At 42.3% G+C, this 19,701-nt stretch overlaps 1 protein-coding gene across 4 annotated transcripts in view; it reads right to left on the bottom strand.

The window, feature by feature from the left end:
• Positions 1-19,701, bottom strand: part of peak1 (pseudopodium-enriched atypical kinase 1) — a 65,634-nt gene continuing 45,933 nt past the window's right edge. For all 4 annotated transcript variants that reach the window (XM_061677917.1, XM_061677919.1, XM_061677920.1 and 1 more), the window contains 4 exons: positions 11,357-14,815; positions 8,628-8,866; positions 4,313-5,091; positions 1-3,511 (listed from right to left, as the gene is read on the bottom strand). In XM_061677917.1, the coding sequence (XP_061533901.1) occupies positions 2,159-3,511; positions 4,313-5,091; positions 8,628-8,866; positions 11,357-14,688 (5,703 nt within the window). In that variant the 5' untranslated portion in view covers positions 14,689-14,815 and the 3' untranslated portion in view covers positions 1-2,158. The remainder of the gene's footprint in view (positions 3,512-4,312; positions 5,092-8,627; positions 8,867-11,356; positions 14,816-19,701) is intronic.

Here is a 19,701-nt window from a genome sequence, read left to right as displayed (position 1 = left end):
TGCTTCTTTCAGATGTACGTTTTTTAATTGACTAATGCATTTGATGTCACATTAATTAAAATAATTGCTTAGAAACAATTTTTTTTTTCTACATCAGAAACACATATTTTAACAGAGGTGTGTTCACTTTGTAGAGCCACTATTTGAATGGGCTTTCATCTTACAACAGTGATCTTACTCGCCTCGTCCTCCCCCAGTCAAGGCCGAAGAAAGTCAAGTTTCACCAAAGGTTAAAATGTTATTTAGGTGCTAAACAAAATAGCAGATTGTGGATTAAAATAGATTATATATATATATTTACGTTTAAATCTCTAGATACAAGGATAGCCACCAGTGCTCTCCAGACATTATTCAGTATACAAATCCTTTACACACCTGCTTTGTCTGTTGCTTTCCCCCCCCATCCATCCATTCAGTAAAAGTAACATTTTCCCTTATGAAAATAGTTTTTCCCAAAAAGAAAACCAAGCAAAATAATATAGAAAACGAAGTGTTTTGTTCATGTCAGTTTTGATGTCAGATGACTTTTTTATGTGCAAAAAATACAATGAGTCGAGTTGAATAAAAGGCATGCTGACCACAAGTGAACCCATGTGCATTCACTGGAGAGTTTACGCAAAGTCAGTGGTGGAGAAGTCCTCTGAGGGTCATGGAGAAAAAAAAAAAAAAAAAAAAAAAAATCAGATGTTGATTATATAATATGAGGAATCCTGGGTTTAGTGTTTTGGGGCTTTTTATAAAAGTTACTTTTTTTAGTTCTATTATAATTGCCTGGCAGGCCAGATCAAATGCTATATGGTCCAAGGCCCGTAAGGTTCTCCACCCACAGTCAGTGGGCATGTATGAGCGCCATACTTCAACGCGGGATCAGGCCTCCATGTTGCATGAGGACGGCAAATGAGGCAGTGTGGAATGGAAACAAGTCTGCGCGGTCGAGACAAAGTGGTTCATCGGTTGAAATGTCCGAACATCAGTCCGGCATTTCTTTACATTCTACATGCCGCTTATTAAATTCCAAGCTCATTCGGTGTAACATCAAAGCACCAACGGCTCAGCGCCAATGCTGCCAAACCTTTCCCAAAACAATTTTTGCAGTCTAGTCCAGGAAAAATCCCTTTTGTTTGTCCACAGTGAGAATTCTCGGATTATGTGCCACAGAACTATTGTACGAATCTGAAGAATCTGCGACAAGAAGCCAAAAACAACAGCTAGGGCAGTTATGTCCCATTTTTTTACTACAACAACTGAGTATATGAGCTTTGAAAACTGTCAATCACCTGCACAAATGTGTCAAAATATGTTACATCAACAGTGAGGATTTACTTGCGTCGACCTTTTAAAAAAGCACTAAAACAAAAGCTTCACGTCGCTAATAAATCACTGGCTCGTCTCGGACTAGATCGTAAACCTCAGTCTCATAATGCCTTCTGTCACTGTGTTTAAATGGACAATTTGTGGCAGGTCTTTGGCTTCCTCAACACCTACAAAAGATGGATTATATTTTTCATTTTATTACCATATGCCTTCATGTCAAATAGTCACTCCTCATCCATCTCTCTTGAAATAGAACTATGTAGTCCACAATTATATTATTCAGTAGGCAAATGTTTTTCAGTAATCCTGGCAATTTTCTAACCAGACAATTTTCTTCAAATTAAAAGGTAAAAAACCTGTTAGCTCAAGATGTATACCCTGGAGAAAGGTGCCATGCAAGCTCTACCCACCCAATGTATTTGATGCAATCGAGATATGACAGTTTTGTCCAGTTGAGAAAAGGAAGTTATTGTAGAAGAAATGGTAAAGGCCATATTTTTGTGAAACCTCTTAATTTTTAAGCTCAAAACCTGCACTTATTTCGGCAGCGTATAATAGCAAACGGTCATCGTCTGAATACTTTTGAACTGTCTAAAGCCTGCCACTTCATTGTCAATGACCCAAATCTTATTCGATTAGTTTTTATAGCATTGTGGAAATGTTGGGGAGCTGTTGTGTTCATTTAATATAAAATCATCCTGCTGTTGATGTTGAATCTGCAAAATTTTACCCATATACACATTAAGCACTAATGATGCTCATAGCTCACACTAAACATTAGCATCAATGTGGGGACCACACAAGGGGGGAAGTTATTGCCCTGGCAACCACCCAGTAGTGAAGCTCAGAGTGGCTGCGACTGAGTTCGGTGAAAGGTGTGCGTTAAGTGAGTATGGTCATGCCCGGCGGGGACAGACTGGTTCTGCTTCTGGGATGGGGGATGCGGCTGCAGCTGCTGCAGGATGTGCACCACTCGGCTCAGGCTCTCCGTGGAAGCAAAGGCCAAATACTGGCAGCAGAGCCAGTCCTCCAAGCTTACGCCACAAGCTGAGTCCATGGAGCGCTCCGCGAACTTGATCATCATTAGCGTGCGCTTCAGGTCCAGCCAGTTCTGGAGGGTCGCCTGGCGCTGGCTGGAGGTGGCCGACGACATGGAGCCCGAGGTGCTGCCGCAGCCCAGAGCCTGGAACAAGTCCTCGCGGGGTCCCCAGAGCAGGCACTGCAGGCAGGCCCGAGCCTCGGATATGCGGATCCTTTCTGATGGGTTGACTGTGAGCAGTAACCGTGCCAGCTGCTGCAGGCCCTGCGAGTACAGCGATCGGACCGGTAGGGGCGGCAGGTCCGCCCAGGTGTACTCTCGCTCCTTCAGATCCGGAGTCTCCTCGAAGGGGTTCGGCCGGTGTAGCATCTCATAGATGAGAATCCCAGTCTGGAACTCGTCGCACTTTCGGAATTGAGTGGCTGTGATAATTTCCGGGGCCAATCGAGAGTGGTCCCGCAGGGCCCCGGGGTCGGTGGTCATGAGAGCGCTCTTCTGCTTAGCTTGGGAGAAGTTGCTGATGATGAGGCGGGCAGGGCAGGGGGAGTTGGCGACGGCGGCACTGGCAGATTTGCAGCCGCTGTTGTTGTTGGGCTCGACGGCGTCCGCGGTTCCAGCTTTGCTGGGTTGGCAATGAACCAGGAGCAGGTTCTCTAGACGCAGGTCGCAGTGCGTCACGTGATGAGGCTTCATGTGCTCCAGGCCCGAGCAGAGCTGGAGCAGCAGGAGGCACACCTGACGCTCATACAGGTCTGGGTTTTGGACGTGCCGGGACACACCTTGGTGGACGAAGTTGGCCACCGTCTGGAAAGGCACCTCCCGCGTGATGACCACCACCCGGCTCCTCAAGCGGCCCGCACCGCTCATATCAACGCCGGCCGAGGTCTCATCTAACTCACCATTTGGATGTCTGGACTCTGTCGACTTGGCTTCTGATTTAACTTCTCTTTCTTTCAACCCATCTCTTTCCACCTTCTCATCCCCTTCCTCCTGCTCTTCTTCTTCTTCCTCCTCTTCTCCTGGGAGCATGCTGCTGGGGACGTCAGCCAGGAAATGTCCACAGTCCTGCTGAATGTTGAAGTGCAAAGCCAGGCTCTGCCTGACGGCCAGACTGTGAAAGAACTGCTGCCGGGTCTCCTTGACTTTGCTTCGGCAGATCTAAAAACAAAATATAGATTGTTAACCTTTTCTTTAAAGTGATTAAGACAGTGCTTTATTGTGCATCAAATATTTAATTTAGTATTTCATTGAGTGTGTTGTAAAGGGTTAAACACAGAAGTGTGTTTTGCTCTTTCAAGTTTCTTGTCTCAATCACATATTTACTGTGGATTTATAAGCACCAGCCTCATTACAGAAATATCACTAGCCAGTGAGCTCAAATAAGTGCGATAGAAATAGTCAGTTGGAGAAAGTCTAATGAGGAAATGCACAGTGTTTATGGAGAAAGTCTGATGAGGAAATGCAGTGTTTATGTGGGCATGATAAAAAAAAAAAAAAAAAAGCAAGACTCTCTTGAGGGATCTGTTAACACGAAAGCAAAGCTTTGAAGGGCTGCGAAGCAAAGAGACTTTCATATCCGGTATGAATAATGAAACCTTTCCTATCTGTTTTGCATCTTGCAGACCACACAAAGCAATGAGAATGCAGCTCTTGGTCAATACATAATAAACCCTATCAGGACATTACTGTTTCTTGCACAAACTGTGGAGCTATCCATCCGTATATTATTTTCTATACCGTGGGAAGCTGGAGTGAAACGGCAATTCCACATCAGCTGCACAAATATCATCTATGTGAATACTACACTTCTAAAGTCTCAATGAAAGTCAGCTTTAGATTTGGTTTCCCAAACTTTTATTATTTAGGCCTTAAATGGACAAACTTTGGGAAACACTAATTTAGACAGTTGCACAATAAACACATTACAAACCCTCTGCAATAGAAGCATAAATATTTGACCTTGATGGCGTAGTTGACCAGCGGGTCCTTGGCGTACGAAGCGGTGTAGTAGACGGCGTCCCCGGCCTCGCAGCAAGGTTTCCCAGTGGTCAGCCTGAAGTTGGACCAGCTGTCAGTTTCGAATCTCAAGTGATCCTTTTGGCCAGCCATGAAACGATCCTCGCACTTGGACGTCAGCTTCCGTAGTGTGTCCGTGTGGAGGCCCCTGATCCTGCCCACCACCTCATCCCAGCTGTCCAGACCCCGGTAAAGCGCAGGCCTTGAATGTTTGGTAGGGGCACCACCTTGTCCCGTTTTGCGATTCTTCCCAGTGAGAGATTCAGTGCTCGGGTAGACTTTTCTCTCTTTGGAGACGGCAGCTGCAGCACTCGGTTGTGACATCAACGAAGACATGCTGTTAGCTGGGCGGGCTTTACTTATGGCGACAGATGGCCGCTCCAGGGAGTCACCGCTCTCCTGATCATGGGTACTGATCGAGGAGCTCTGACTCGCCGTCTCCCAAGTGGTGTCCAAGTCATAAAGAGGGTTGGCAACACTCAGGTTGGTGCCGCCAGGTTTGGCCTCTGCCCTAGGTCTAAAGGTTCCCTGGAGGGGTTCCTTGGCGCCTAGGCTGGGCTCTGTGATGGAGCGAGGGACCGCCTTTTTCGGCAGGGGAGGCGGAGTGGACTTGGGTACCGGTTGCTCGGCAAGTCCCTCAAGATCGATGGACGCCAGTGTATCGTTAGACGCCTTTATGTTTCGTGGTTGTTTCAGTGGGATCATGTTGGCTCTAGATTGACCTGCAGGAGAAGAGCACATCAATAGATAAAGTACTAATTTATTCACCACTGCCAAGGAAGTTATGTCTCTATCGCCAGGAAGGTATGATTGTTTTTTGGTTTGGATTTGGAGGGGGATAAAATACTCATCACAGATTTACAGCTTTCTGTAATGTGACATATGAAAATAAAACTTGGCAGAATCCACCAGAGCCAATGTGACAAATGAAGGACAAATAATTCCTCTTAGCTTACATCAGGAATGATGAGCTAACCTCACATGACGTTTGGCTTGACAGGAGGTTGCGTGCGGAGGCACGTGAGGGAGCTGGACACAAGTCTCTCTATATACCCCCTGCTCGACTCAAGCTGTACTCTTGGTCTGCAGTGTGGCTTAAAGAGGCGGCATGGAGTGGCTTGAAGTAGTGACCTTATTCTTATGGGAGGGAGGGCGGGGGAAGTGAATTGGTGGGGCTGATTTGAGCGTCAGACAGACAGATGGCCCAAAACAAGTGTCTGATAAGATGAAGAAAAAGGGTAATTAATATAAAGTATAAAAATCTGTAAAAACCTTTGTCACACCCAGTTTTTTAAGAGCATGATGGGGGCTGCTGAGATAATTTTCCCATCATCGCCCTGCTGAATTAAGTTTGCCATTTGCTCTTAGAGAAAATTCTAAAGGTCATTTAAAAGTGCATAAGCAACTCCTCACGTGTAGGCCATCATCTTAGCAAAGCAGTAGAAGCTTTAAAACAGAGCAGTCAGGGTGAAGTAAATGGGTCTTGTTAATCCTCCCTGGAACGAATATATTTAAAGGGTCTGCGGTAATCCAACCATGTCTTCCACTCATTTATTATATACTCACTGGGTTTAGTTTTTTACTCATATACATTAAGGCGGTACAAATAGATACATATTTGACCAAACAAGGAAATGTTCATTAAATATTTAAAAAAAACTTATGTAACTGTAATCTCTTGGTCTATAAAAGTTATCTCGGGGAAAATAGCTTGATTAGTGAAGCTATTATACTTTTATTCCACAAAGACAAATGAAAAGATATTGCCAGTTTTGGTTGACCACAAATGAGCAGTATTTATTCACCAATCACGAATAAAATCTTCTATTACAGACAAATGAGAGCTAAAACACGATGGAACTTGTTGCTGTAGTAAGCTGTCATGCTGCAAACATTGAAAGAAAGAGAAAGAGGATATAATAAGAGTGGGAGGCTTGAAAGGATGACTGCCAAAACACCTAGTAAGCAAAAAAAAAAAAAAAAAAAAAAAAAACTAGCAATGAGAGAGACGAAGACACCACGTTCAAGTGACAAACAAGCCTACCTCAAGCCCTGCGATGCCTACAAGTTTTAAGGGAAATGCAGACACGCTGAAATTTTTTTTGGTTCTTCCATCCCAGAGATGCCTCTGATGCCAACGGGCAGGCTCTGAGCTCTCACTAAAACTGGAGCTTTCTCCCTGAATGAGGCAGCACGCACTGTGCCTCCCACTGCTTGATGCTCAGTTATTAACAAGTGAGAGAGGGAAAGACTTACATGCGATCGGGGAAATGTGATCAAACATGGACACCAAATAGCAAAGGATATTTTCAGTTTTGGGAGGAAAAAAAAAAGATGCAAAGTGGTTTATAATTATCAACTTAGGCAATTGGTCTCAGTTGAACATGAGAACCAGAGACGAATCTATGCGACAATTCTGGTTAAGATTTACGAGGTGTTCAAGCTTTGGGTAATGACAGAAAGAACAAGACTGTCTCCTTCACGGGGGGTTCTGGGTTCACCCTTAAATATTGGGTAGGGAGAGAGGGGAATTTATTTCGGACACTTCCTAGACACCTCCCTGGCAAAGTGCTCTGTGGATACCTAAAGGAAAGGAAACTTCAGGGTCGACTTGGGACCACTGGAAGGACTACATCTAGACTCTGAATGTTCCACGGTGGAAGAAGAGGAGGTTTCTAAAGACATGGAAGTCTGGGTATTCCTGCTTTGAGTGAAAGAAAATGGATGGATAAGTTAATCACAGAGACATGAAAGAAAATTTTGGGATCTGCATGAAAATGGAACCGATTCCTCCTTGGCTCATTCATTGTCATAAAGAAGCGCCAAGCATCCTGAACTATACTGATTCACGAACAATGCCTGCTCTCCTATCAACGACAAGTAAGTGGACCAACGCGGATATTACCACTATCACATAACCACACTTGCCCATGTTAGCCTACTGTGTAATCCTGCTCCACAAACCCTACACTCACGCCACTGCGTTGTGCTCTCCCACTCACACACCACTCTTATTATCGCAAACTTCCAATGCACACACAAATGGCTTTACGTTTCAAGTGGTCAGTTACGTATGCCTGATAGCTATGACTAACACACTTCCCCCTTTCAAAGCACTTGTGTATATTGCTGCACAGCCAACGAGTCTGTTGAGTACTTTTCTGGGAAATGTTCAACTCAAACTCCACTGACTGTCAAGCTGTGAAAAACCAACTCAGAGACTTAAAACAGGTAAAGATTAAAGACTGTAAAGAAAAAAAACAATTCTCCTTGTAGTATAGAAATCATTTAACAGAGGAAGTAGACATTTGGTTGCATGCAATCTTTAAACTTCAGTTTCTATGGTGATGTCTAAATTTTGTCACATGCTTCTGAGGAAAAAAAACTGAAGGCAAAACAAATGGATCTTTCCTGTCATTTGTGTTCTATTATTGAAGAGGACAGAAAATATCCGCACTATGCTTCCTCAACGAAGAACACTTAAATTGTTGGGGGTGTCGTCTAAAAAATTTCCAACACTTTCAGTAAGGAGTAGCTGGGAAACAATGTGAGGGTGTCTGTCACGAAATGTATTTAAAAGGGGTTCCAACTTGCAAACTGCAAGTGGTTAGTTGTGACAGTTTTGCACTCAAGCAGGTTTAGGCTGATGCAAAGATTATTTCAGACACTGAACAGTGAAATGAACTTGACCGCTTGCAGGGGCATTATAATTGGTTCTAACTGGTGATGGCAGATAGTGATTTAGGTAAATACCTTGTGTTAGTGGACGTGCTGCTGTGGTAAACATTGCACTTTCTTGTTCAGTCTGAAATGATCCCAAACTATGTACATTCTATTCCTCCTGGCTCGCCCCCATCACGACAACTTATTTCTACATTGAATGGTGCGTGCGACTGCAGTAACATTAGCCTGTGTGTTAAATTTGGCGTTAAAAAGATGCAAGATTTCACTGAGAAATAAGGATATATGTTGAAGGAGAAAATATCCTCAATCGGATTTATATGATGGATCATATGACAGCTAAGCCAAGTCAAGTCTATTTTATTAGTTGGTCTCTCTATGTCTGTTTGGATGTCTATGCTTGAAGCACTTTGTAAACTTGTTTTTTAAGGTGCTATATAAATAAAGTTATAAAGTTGGGTGTGAATCTACAGTTTTTCAGTAATCGTGCCTAATAGACAAATGGCGATTAAAAACAATGGGTTGAGGTAATGAAACAGGCACAATATGAAATTAATCCTGCAGGTATTATTCTTACCGAGGTTACTGTAGGTGGCACTGCACTGGCTGGAGGCGGGCGAGTGTGAGTGATGAGACTGATTCCCGTCATCCTCTGGCTCCCCGAGGCTGGCGCTGCGCTCGGTGGCCGAAGCAGCCTGGTTGGCGCGGGCCTCTTTGCCCTCCCCAAGCACCAGCCCCAGATTCACTCTGGCGGGGAGGGGGGTAATGCTGGGCAGTTCACGAGCTGTCGCATTGTTGGCACTGACTGGTACCTGGCTGCAGATAAAAGAGAAAGGTATGACATGATTAGCGAAAGTATGTTTGTGGGAATATGTGTCCTTTTCTCCATTGTTTGCTACGATTGAGCTCATTACTATAGTGGTTTCATGAACTTAGCAATAAAGGCCATCTACAATATATATAACAAAAACTACAAATAATGATAATGACAAATAATGCCGTTTATTCAACTGCAGACAGTAAAATGTGTTTATTAGCAGTAAAGATGTTTAATATGATTATTTGCTTATTATGTGGACACTGATGCATGACTGTATCAGATGTCGTAGTAAAGGTAATCACAACCACATAGTAGAACCTTGTTTTTTGAGATAAGGTGTGTCATTGTGCTAGTTATATAATGCTTTACTTTCCTCATCTTGTTTAGAGCTAGTGCTTGACTTTTGTTGTCTTCTTTTCTTATATTATGTAGTTACCTTTTCACTCCATCTCCCCCCCCTTTAAAAACTTTGTTCTGTTAGACTGAACGACTGTCATTCTCATTAATAGCCATCAGAATACAAAGAAACCACAGTGGCAGTTTAAAAAAGTCCATTGTGGCACAGTAAAACTGTCCCGGCATAAAAGGGATACAGATCTTCCTTTCTGCTTGACCTAACAGCCGAACAAGACAAAAAACAACAACAAAGAAAGAGAGATGAGATGTTGAGTTTAGCTTCTTTCACGATTTAAGTAAATACAATAAGGTCGATTTCAACAGCCACAGTTGTACAAAAAGTTCCTTGCTTTAGTAGAAGTGACTGATACCTATTCCAAAAAAAAAAAGTCCCATTTTGTCTTTAGTTTTGCACTTTGGCGAATCCTTATCAGTTCTATTCTTGATCATATTAATGAATGATTAACACAAATTGAGACTAAAACCAAACCAAAAAAGGAAAGAGGTCACAGTCAGGTTATAAGAGCAAGGGGTAGTCACTGTCGAGACAGTTTGAAAGGTTTGAATTATCCCAAATCTGATTAGTCATTTTCTCCGGGAGACATTTTGATTAGTTCGTCTGTATGACTAATGAATGATATCGTCACAGGAAAAAGTCCCTGGCCTGTACACGTATCGTTATTTTTGCCATAAAATCGAATGGTATGTCTCTGTACAAACCATAAGTCAATTAACAACTGAAAAGGTATCACTCTGCAACTCCAACACTCATGACATTTAACATAAAGGTGGTGTAGAAGCTAACTGGCAAATAACTGAAAAAAGATGGGACCATGCAATGTCAAAGCACACAATGTTGTATATGCAGCCTGACCTGAACATGTTGATAAAAAAACACATTTGGAAACAATTGCCGGTCCTGTGCTATATACATGCTACAAAAACAAGTCTATTAATAGCCAATCAATTCATGTGCTACAATTAGCTGTCACATCCTGAAATTAAAGCGAAAAAACACCCCAAATCACTTACAGTAAGGCTTTGTGGCCCAAACACTGAGTGTAGAGGGAAGATCAAATATACAGCTGGAGGGACCGTGACAAGAAATACCTTTATAGCTGCTACACGTTTCAGGGTCAGGACCTGACTTGTTGAGACGGCATGAAAGAGCTTCAGTTAATTTTTCCACTCTCTTTTCCCTGATAAGCTAGGCCTTAGGCGAATAACCTTTTATGTAAAATCTAAATAATATCTAAGATATTCTTGCTTAACAACTCCACAATATACGAAACACAGAAGTAACAGACGCAAGATTTAAATTTGTTTCTCACCCACTGTACTGGCTTACACAGCTTCCCATCTGTGACTCTCTTGACTAGGACGCAGAGAGAAATTCACATTATGAAGAGAGCGATAGCTGGCCTACTGTGGAGACATTTTCCTGCTCGTCTTTGCCTTGTCGTATCCCCCTTCTCCCTCCCTAACTGTTCCTACCTATCTCAGGTGATGTGTGCTTGCTAGGCACTGAAGAGCACGCCCACTGTGAGCCAATAAAACAGCCTCAGTCAGAAAAAAACAAAACAAAATGATAGCCGAGTTAACCCTTCATGTGGCAAGAGCAAGTGGTCTGTGTCGAGTGACCTGTGTGACTGGTTGATGACTGATTGGTTATCACTGATGGACTGGTTTGTTTACCAAGTGACAGTTCCTGGAATAGCTCTGTGCTACAAAAATAGAGCATTCCAAGTAAACGACTGAGTTACTCATTTAGGCATTCATAAAAAATGGCAGTAATTTGCAGGAAGGAATTTTAAAGAAGCTAAACTAGATAAAATTTTTGAGTACTTGTACATGCTTGATTCTAGTAGTGCTATTTTCTATGACTATTCAAAATAACAGATCTCGATACATTTTAATTTATTCTGACATTTGAAAGAAAAGGGGTCCATCCATTACTCCCACCCTGTGGTTTAACTTTAGTGTCATTATATTTGTTCAAAAGCAAATCCTATATTCTGCTAAAAGCAATTTAGTATTATAATACAGTTAGGTATAAGGGTAGAAAAATGTTAAAATTCTTGGAGAAATACCTTATGTTGCTGACAGGCGCAACTTCAGTGACCTCCGATGTTGGTGGTTGTCTCCCTGGGCTCAAAGGTCTGGACTCCTCACCGTCGCAGGGTGTCAGTAGTGCAGTCTCCTTACATTCTTCTACTTGTAGTTCTCCTTCTCCACTTGCGGTGCTACCACTTTCCATTTTGTAGGTAAAAACAATCGTCGGTTTCTGAGTGGGATCCTCTGGTTTTGCCTCAGAGAACCAGTGTCGCTGCTGAATCGGTGGCGGTGGAAGCATGTGAATTACAGTTCCGTCCAGCCCAACCAACTTGCCCTTTTCCTTATCTCTTTCTGTCTTCTCTCTCTGCTCATCCTCATCTTTCCGCCGACGGAAAAAACTCTTAAATGAGATCCATCGTTTGGGTTTTGAGCTCTCCGTTTGATTACGCCTCCCTTCTCCATTCAGACGAGTTTCACCTTCACTGGAGCGCAAAGGGGAACTGGAAGCAGAGCTCTTTGCCCAGTTGCTAAAATGTCTCTGGAGGATGTTTGAAGCATGATAAGGGGAAGATGTAGACCTGGGAGGGGGGAAAGGGGCATTAGGCTCTGACCGGCTTGTGGAGATGGGTATGGCAGCAGAGGCACTCTGAGATTTAGACAAAACTTTTGAGAGGGTGTCTTTTATAGGCTTGGAAACACTTCCATCATTTGCAGAAAATAGTGACTTTGGTCGTGTGAGGGTCTCCTTCATGGCATCAGGTGGAACAGCATAAAGTTCCTCAGAACTGAAGGTTTTGTCATGGACCGAGGGTGACTCTAGAGGAGACTGGGGAGGTTGGATAGAGGCCACAATCTGTGAGAGAACAACACTGGCGTCCTTTGAAAGGTTGAATCCTGCCCCTGAAGAGGAAGACTGTTCAATAAGCTTGTCATTACTAAAATTGCGTGTTACCATATTTGCAGAAGGGCTACTTTTAGGTGGGTTTTCAGATAGAAAGAGGATAGATTTTGTTGATTCAGTGGGTGAACTAGCCCCAACTGGAGAGCTCAACACAGTGCTCGGGTCTGTAGTGGTTCCAGGTTGTAAATTGGGTGCTTTTATTGGTGCTTCAAATGAAGCTTTTGTTTCCTCCAAAGATGCTCTCTCAGATGTGCCTCTGCCAGAGAGGGTTTTGTCTGTTGAGGTCGACTGGACACTCTCTGAGGACCCAATCTCTTCGTAGGTATGGCTGGTCACCCGACTCCCAACCCCTTTCGCCTGTGTCAACTCCCCGTGGAGTCCCAAGAAGCTCTTGTACACAGCTAAATTGTCATAAGCACTTGGATTTATAACTATTGGTACCTTAACAGCATTCTTGGAGCTGCGAGCATATGCTGGCTCATCTCGGATAATAATGGGGAAAGGAGGCATGCCTGCATTGTTGAAACTGTTGAACTTAATCTCTGATAAATTGGGGGATTTCACAGGTACAGTTCGGGATGAAGACAGCCCAGAAACCGGAGACGTAGGAGCTGATTTGTGGCTGAAGGGTTGAAAAGGTATAGACTGGCCTGCGGTGCTCCCATTCCCCAAATCAACTTTGGGGATCTTTTGACGAGGACTTGTGCTTGAAGTCCATACTTCTTGGTAACGCATGCATCCTAATTTCTTTCGCGAAGCATTTGAACGGACAATAGATGTGGGTGAGGTTGGCCACACAGATGACGTTGGAGACAGTGGTTGACCCACAGGACTGCTACAAAATGATGTTGGGCTGGAGGGCATTGGCTGTTTTTTGTGCTTTGGGGTTGAATCTGCTAAATGTTCATCTTTGCTGGCCATGGAAGCTGACACATCCACGACAGTGTAAGGTTTACAAATGAGCGATTTTTCCAAATTTACAACACGGTATGGTTTCGCCTGCTCCTCTGTGGGACTAAAACTGATAGTAACTGGTTGGCCTGGAAGGGCCTGGGGCATTGACACTGACTGATCCTGATCATCCAATCTGATAGCCAGAACAGCCTTGTGCGTTTCCGTAACCTTGACAGGACTCAGTGCTCTGTTAGCAGGCTCTTTTTTCACAGGAGAAGAGCAGGGAATAGGGGATTTGACAGATGCGGGGCATTGCAATCCATTTCGATGAGCACACGACACACTGCTCTCACTGCTGGATGCAGTCTGAGAATCTTCTGGAATAGATGAAGATGATCCCGGAGAAATTGTGGACTCTGAATTTGTGAGGAAACCACTACCTTGGCAGTCATGAGGTCCGTAATGTGGAATAACTCCAGTGGAATCCATGGAGGGATAACCATTCAAAATTTCATCGTAACTATCATCGTAGTCCACTGCACAAATCCGTTGTAAAGAACGATTACGCAGTGGAACAGTATTCCACTTTTTGCTTGCAGCAAAGGGCACCGGAGACAAGGTGGCAGCACGGAAATTTGCAAATCGTGGCTGGCCTCTCATACGGATCTCCATCGCAAGTAACTCTTCATCACTTTCATCCCAGCTTTCGTGCTCGTCATCTCTATCAGACTCTTCTTCCTCCTCCTCCTCCTCCTCCTCATCATCATCATCTTCCCCTTCACTTGAAAATTCAGGGTAGCAAAAGCGACCACCTTCTGTGCTGATTATCTCTGTGCTATCACTGAGTGATACCAGTTTTTGACTAGTACTACCACCACCACCACCACCACCACCACCAAGGCAACTTTCCATAGCCAAACAGCTCGTAGCTGGAAGGCCTCTTTCTAATGACCTTTGGTATGAGCTACTGATCCGGCCCCAAAATAAGTCTTTAGAGACAGGTGTTAGGCTAGGACCAGGGCCTAACCCAGCAATCTCTTTTAACACATCAGTCAGTCCACTGTTGTTGTTATTGCCACTCGGGGTCCTTGGACTAAGTTGCTCATAACCCTGATTTTCGTCAATGCCATCCTCTCCTTCGTTGTTATTATTTGTACTGTTGGTCCTCTTACAGTTCACTCCATTGCGATTCCAAACCATAAAAGCTGAAGTTTTGGCTGGCTCCAGGACATTTGTTGGACTCTGGATATTGCCATTTGAACCTGATCCTAATGAAGAACATGGCAGCATCATAGTGGGCTTAACAGCTATGGTTGGTTTCTTTGCCACTGGTGGACGGAAGTGACTTGAGCGGGCAGTCCCACTGCCAGCCCTCTGGGAGTTATTGGCCAGGTTTGAGTTGGCTCTGGTCCCAGCATGGGGTGGGTTCTGTTGTTGAGATGTTGGAAGTCTGTGCTCAGACCGAGGCTTGACCCCACCACTCAGAGTGTAGTGAAGACTCTTTGGCTTAAAGCAGTTCTTGCACTCGCCTGGTTTCCACACATGCTCAGTGAATGTGCTGCAGGCAGACATGGCTGCTGATCCACAGTTTGCCTACAGTCAGTGGACAGGAAACCCCTCCATGAAGACGCTGACTACAGGAACCAAATGTAGTTCAATAATGGAACCTGTTCAAATCTCAAGCAAGAGGGTATTGGACCTGCAATAAAAAAAAGAAAAGAAAGACACTGTTAAGCATATATGCTTGCTGTCAAAAAAGTGATAAAACAATTGGATTTAGTTGCCACAAATTTAGTTTGGATAATAATACACTATAATGAGGGTTGGGTCAAACAAAAAACTGATCGTGTGTGTGAAAAAGAAAACGATTGAAAGAGGTAGTGCTACATTGTCCCCAATAGATGGCAAGCTTTCTCTACTTCTATCCTGAGGGACCGCCATCAGATTTATCCAACTAGGCACATAGGAGATGAAATTCAAAACAAAAAGGGGCAGAGGTAAAGAAGATTAAGTGTTTTGGTTGTAATATTCAAGGTTGAGCAGTTATTAATGTACTGTACTGATACTTCCTGTGAAGCCTAAGATGCCATAAAAAAATAAATTACCAGTTTTTCATGCTCAATTTATAGTGGCGGCAAATGACTTGATTACATTTTTGTATGTGATTACAATAATGAAACAAACAACTAAAAAAAAATAAACAGGAAAGAAAATGAATTTTTAGAGAAAAAGTGGAATAGCCCACACTATTCAATCTGGAGATATTTCAACATCCACCAATTATTAGCCTGTCACAGATACACTGTATATACATACAGCACTGGCACAGGGGATGCAAGGGCCATTTGTGCGCACAAAGCTGAAATATTTCCTGTCAGTGTTATAGCAGTAAAAATAATGTAGGAGAGTTGAGAACCATTACTGAGACAATCATTCCCTATTTCAGTGATAACAATCCGAAAAATCTGCTATAACAGTTTAGTGCTCCTGGCCATCCGCCAAAACAATTGACTGCTATTCGTGTACTACTTTCATTATGTAACAAGATATTATGCAATATAATTGACTCATGATAATTTATGGCAAAAATTCTTTATTTCAAAACAAACTCCAATTAAGGACGTGTTGCATAAGAACAAAAAAAAAACACTTTACAATGCAAAAAAATAAATAAAAAATGAGCATATTAGTATTTGTTATGTAGTTGGGTTTTACAACCTTAACTAGGTCATACTGATGCCGTCTGCATAAATATGTGGAATTCATTGTTGATTAATTTTGTCTTGTTAACTATTGTGCCGTTGACAAAAAAATACTTCAAGCATTGCACAGTACAATACGTGCAATGAAAGAGGAATACAGAAAATTCACAAAGATTCTCTCATTCTATTAAAATCACATCACTTATTCCATCAATGGCCATCCCTATTCTTAACATTCAGCTCCTATACCGGGTATCTTCAAATGGCTGACCACAATCCAGGTCCAGACCAAGTCAAGATATCATGCGGACCAACGGTCAATTGGTCAATTGCTGTTAAATAAAGTATGTGAATCGTCTCGCTGCTGTTTTTTTTCTTCTCCCCCCCCTCCCCCCCCACACCTGTCACAGACTGTGTACACAGCTATATTCAGTACTACCGTAGTCCACTTTGTGATCACTTGACCATAATAAGCCAATCAAACCATTTATTTTTACCAAATGATTTGCAGGATTGATGACACAGAATGGTTTGTTCAAAAGTTTGGAAACTAAAATAATGACCAGATCAGTACTTTTTTATTATTCCGGTAGTTAGCGCAAAACCGTTGTCTCGTAAACGTTAAGCAGCACTTCCAAACAAGCGAACATCCACTGAAATCGGAGGCCAAAACATGCAAGGTAACAGATTTATTCATGTTCATACACTGTTGTGCTTAAAAAAGATCAAAATAGTTTAATTTATGATATAGCTATTTTTTCCCCCAAATAAACAATATATACCATTCGCAAACCCACAAATAAAAGGTGGAAAAGGAAATGTGCCATTTTGCTATTTTTCCACAAGTCTGCTAGGCAAATTAAATATTTTGAGTTTCAGACCTTTGACTTGAGAAAACCTTTGCAATGGGAACCCTCCGAATTTTCACTTAAATTCCATGTCCTATACGCTGTGTCGTCATAGACACAATTTATGTGAGAGTCTGCCAGAGAAAATATCTGCAATTCTCCCATCACGAATCAATTAAAGGAACTATGAAAAATGGTGGAGCACATGTGCCTAAAACTCAGCTTCTCTGATTCAGCTCTCCATTACTGGAAGACCGCACACATAAAAACACTAAGAGGTCAAGTCAGTGATGCCTTACTGCATAGGCTGCACTCATTTAAAACTGCGAACACCAGCAGGCTTCAACTCTCCTTATCTCTGGCTGAACAATTTCTTCTCATTTATCGAGACGCCTCCTTTTTTTCCCCCAACGTTTCTCTACTTCACATCTTCTCCCTTTAGGCACCAAAACTTTCGCTGTCCCTCTCCATCTCTCATTGTCCTGTCCCACATACTAGTTTTCACATTTTATATAGACTGTGTTTTCTTCAGGCTCTCTCTCACTTTTTTCGCTCGCTTTGTAATGTGTAAATGTGCCTTCCTTATGTCCCTGTTTCAGACAGTAATTGAAAGGCAACCGTTTTAGCTGTAAAAAGATTATTTATGTCCGAATAAAGGCATCGATGTTTACGTATTTATAAGAACATCACTGGGTGGATATGACTGTTTGATGGTTCAGGTAAGAATAGTTGGAATGCATATCATTTAATTGGCCATTTTTCTATTAAAAAAAAAGTTCGAAATGTACTTCCTGCCAAGGTCACATTCCAGGAACTGGTCCAATTTGTTTGGATTTGGGATTGAGGAAATTAAGGGAATAGAAATAATCTGTTCCAGTTCCACAAAGTCACCATCATAGAACCCAAAGTACCCTTTTAATGGTCAGAAAAGTGCAGAATACTATATGTATTTTTTCACAATAAAATCACTATTGAACACTGCATAGAGATCTAATTTACATTTAACATGCAGTAAGACTCCACACAATCGAAGAGACCGTTTACGTGCTTCAGTGGGCGCTGGTGTTTTGGGTTAGCAAGGATTTCAAATGGGGTCAGCAGTTATAACTCTTTAATGTCCACGTGTGAACAATTGAGTCTACAAACCAAGGTAAATAAAGATACTCGCTTCTTTTCCTGATGGGAAATGGGAGGCATTTATTTGTCTTGGATGGCGCACAATTTTTATTAGTGTGAAAGGCACTGCTTTAGGGTCCATGTTATTTCAATATGTATTTTTATTTTTAAAGAAAATGTGTTCTTGATTAAACAACTTTGTTATTCTGGCTCACATTGTTTTGACCCACTTAGGTTCCGTAGCCAAATAACATCTTCAAAGTCTTTTAATACAGCGGGAAGAAATATGACAGTGGCATTTTGTGAAAATATTTTGTGTTGATGGTTGGGGGGAGAAAAAAAAAAGCTACATAAAAAAACATTTATATTTCAAACTACGAGTTTTCCCCTTCAATGTGGGCCAGATGATCAACCGACACGAGACGAGGCCTGGCTGATACACCATGACAATCCGCCAGCTCAGGATGCTCAGTGTGATTTTGTCCTCTTTCCCATGCTCAAGGGGATCATCAAGTAAAGACATGGACAACATCAATATGGCCGTGACGATGGAGCTATGGAGGAATCCTTCCAGGAGTGCATGAAGAATTGACAGAGAAGGCTGGGAAAGTGCTGTAGACTTCAGGGGGATTACTTTGAAAGGAAAAACTTGTAGCTTGGATTTGAAATATATATTTGGTGATACCAGTCTTGGAACATTTCTGAAACACCTTGGACAAACAACTCTGTACACATTGTTAGCCAACCAGGCTTGCTGTCAGGCTCTGTACCTATTTTTTAACTGTTCTGTTTATATGTATAATAATACTGTGGATGTCTTATTATTCAAACACTGTGCCACAAACACAAGAAATCCTGCATACCATCTTTTCGTGCTCTGGCTTTCAGCCTCTGTTATTCTACTACGACTGTGTGACTGGGCTTAAGAGAGCTTGCAGGCCTTCTTCAATTACAATGTGCCGTGGGTGGAAAATTAGCTTTTTCCTCCAGCAAACTGACTCTTCTCAGGGGAAGAACATCGCTCCTCTTGTGGAGAGCTTGTATCTGATTTGAAATTTTAAAGCCACTCACAGGTTTTTTCCAACTTTGATGTCTCACTTCTTTACATGTCAAACTCTTTGCCTCAGGGTTCCTTTTTGTTGTCTATTCTCTCCTGTTTCCTCACATTGTCCCACCACTTGAAGGCTCAGTACATCTGTATGCCGTGCAAAAAAGATTTTGTTGTGGGGATGAGTTTTTCAGTAGACTGACCATTGGCCGTGCCACAATATTGTATGCATCAATGTTTGTCTTGTAAGAGTTATTCCCAGCTTGCCTCAATTTTGGGGAATTTTTCAGCATTTACATTTTGTTTTCAACTCCAGTTTGTGTTGTAATATTATATTGATTCAACTAAAGGCTTCCCACCAAGTTGACATCTGCATTTAACAATTTGAATTTGAAACTATTTCAAATGTGCCATTTAAAAAAAAGAAGACAACAAAAAAAGAAAACATCTTAAGAGAAAAAGCAAATGAAACGATGAAAAAAAAACCGATATTTTTTTTAACAAAAATAAAAATGCACATCTGAAAAGGAGTGAGAAGAAGAAAAACAGCCTGTAAGATTTGTTGCATAGAGGAATTAGTTTCTAAATACATTATACTTGTTTGAAGATAATTGCTGAAAATGTTCAAAGACAGAGAACTATGTAGTACTCAGTTGTGGAGCTATAGCGTTTAACTGCTTTTACACCATTTCAGGTTTCCTGATTCTTTTGGGGCGTGGCTAAAACAGCAAGGCATGGCCGCTTTAGAGTGGAAAAAGTACCGTGACAACCCAGCGGGATACATTCTAGCCACCAGAGGCTCTAACCAAATATGTTTTTGCGTTTCAAATATGTAGTATGTGTATAAGAAAGATGCTAGATGAAATAGCAT

The sequence above is a fragment of the Phycodurus eques genome, chromosome 5 (genome assembly GCF_024500275.1).
Source record: "Phycodurus eques isolate BA_2022a chromosome 5, UOR_Pequ_1.1, whole genome shotgun sequence".
Taxonomy (NCBI): Eukaryota; Metazoa; Chordata; class Actinopteri; order Syngnathiformes; family Syngnathidae; genus Phycodurus; species Phycodurus eques.
This window is presented reverse-complemented; position numbering and strand designations above follow the sequence as displayed.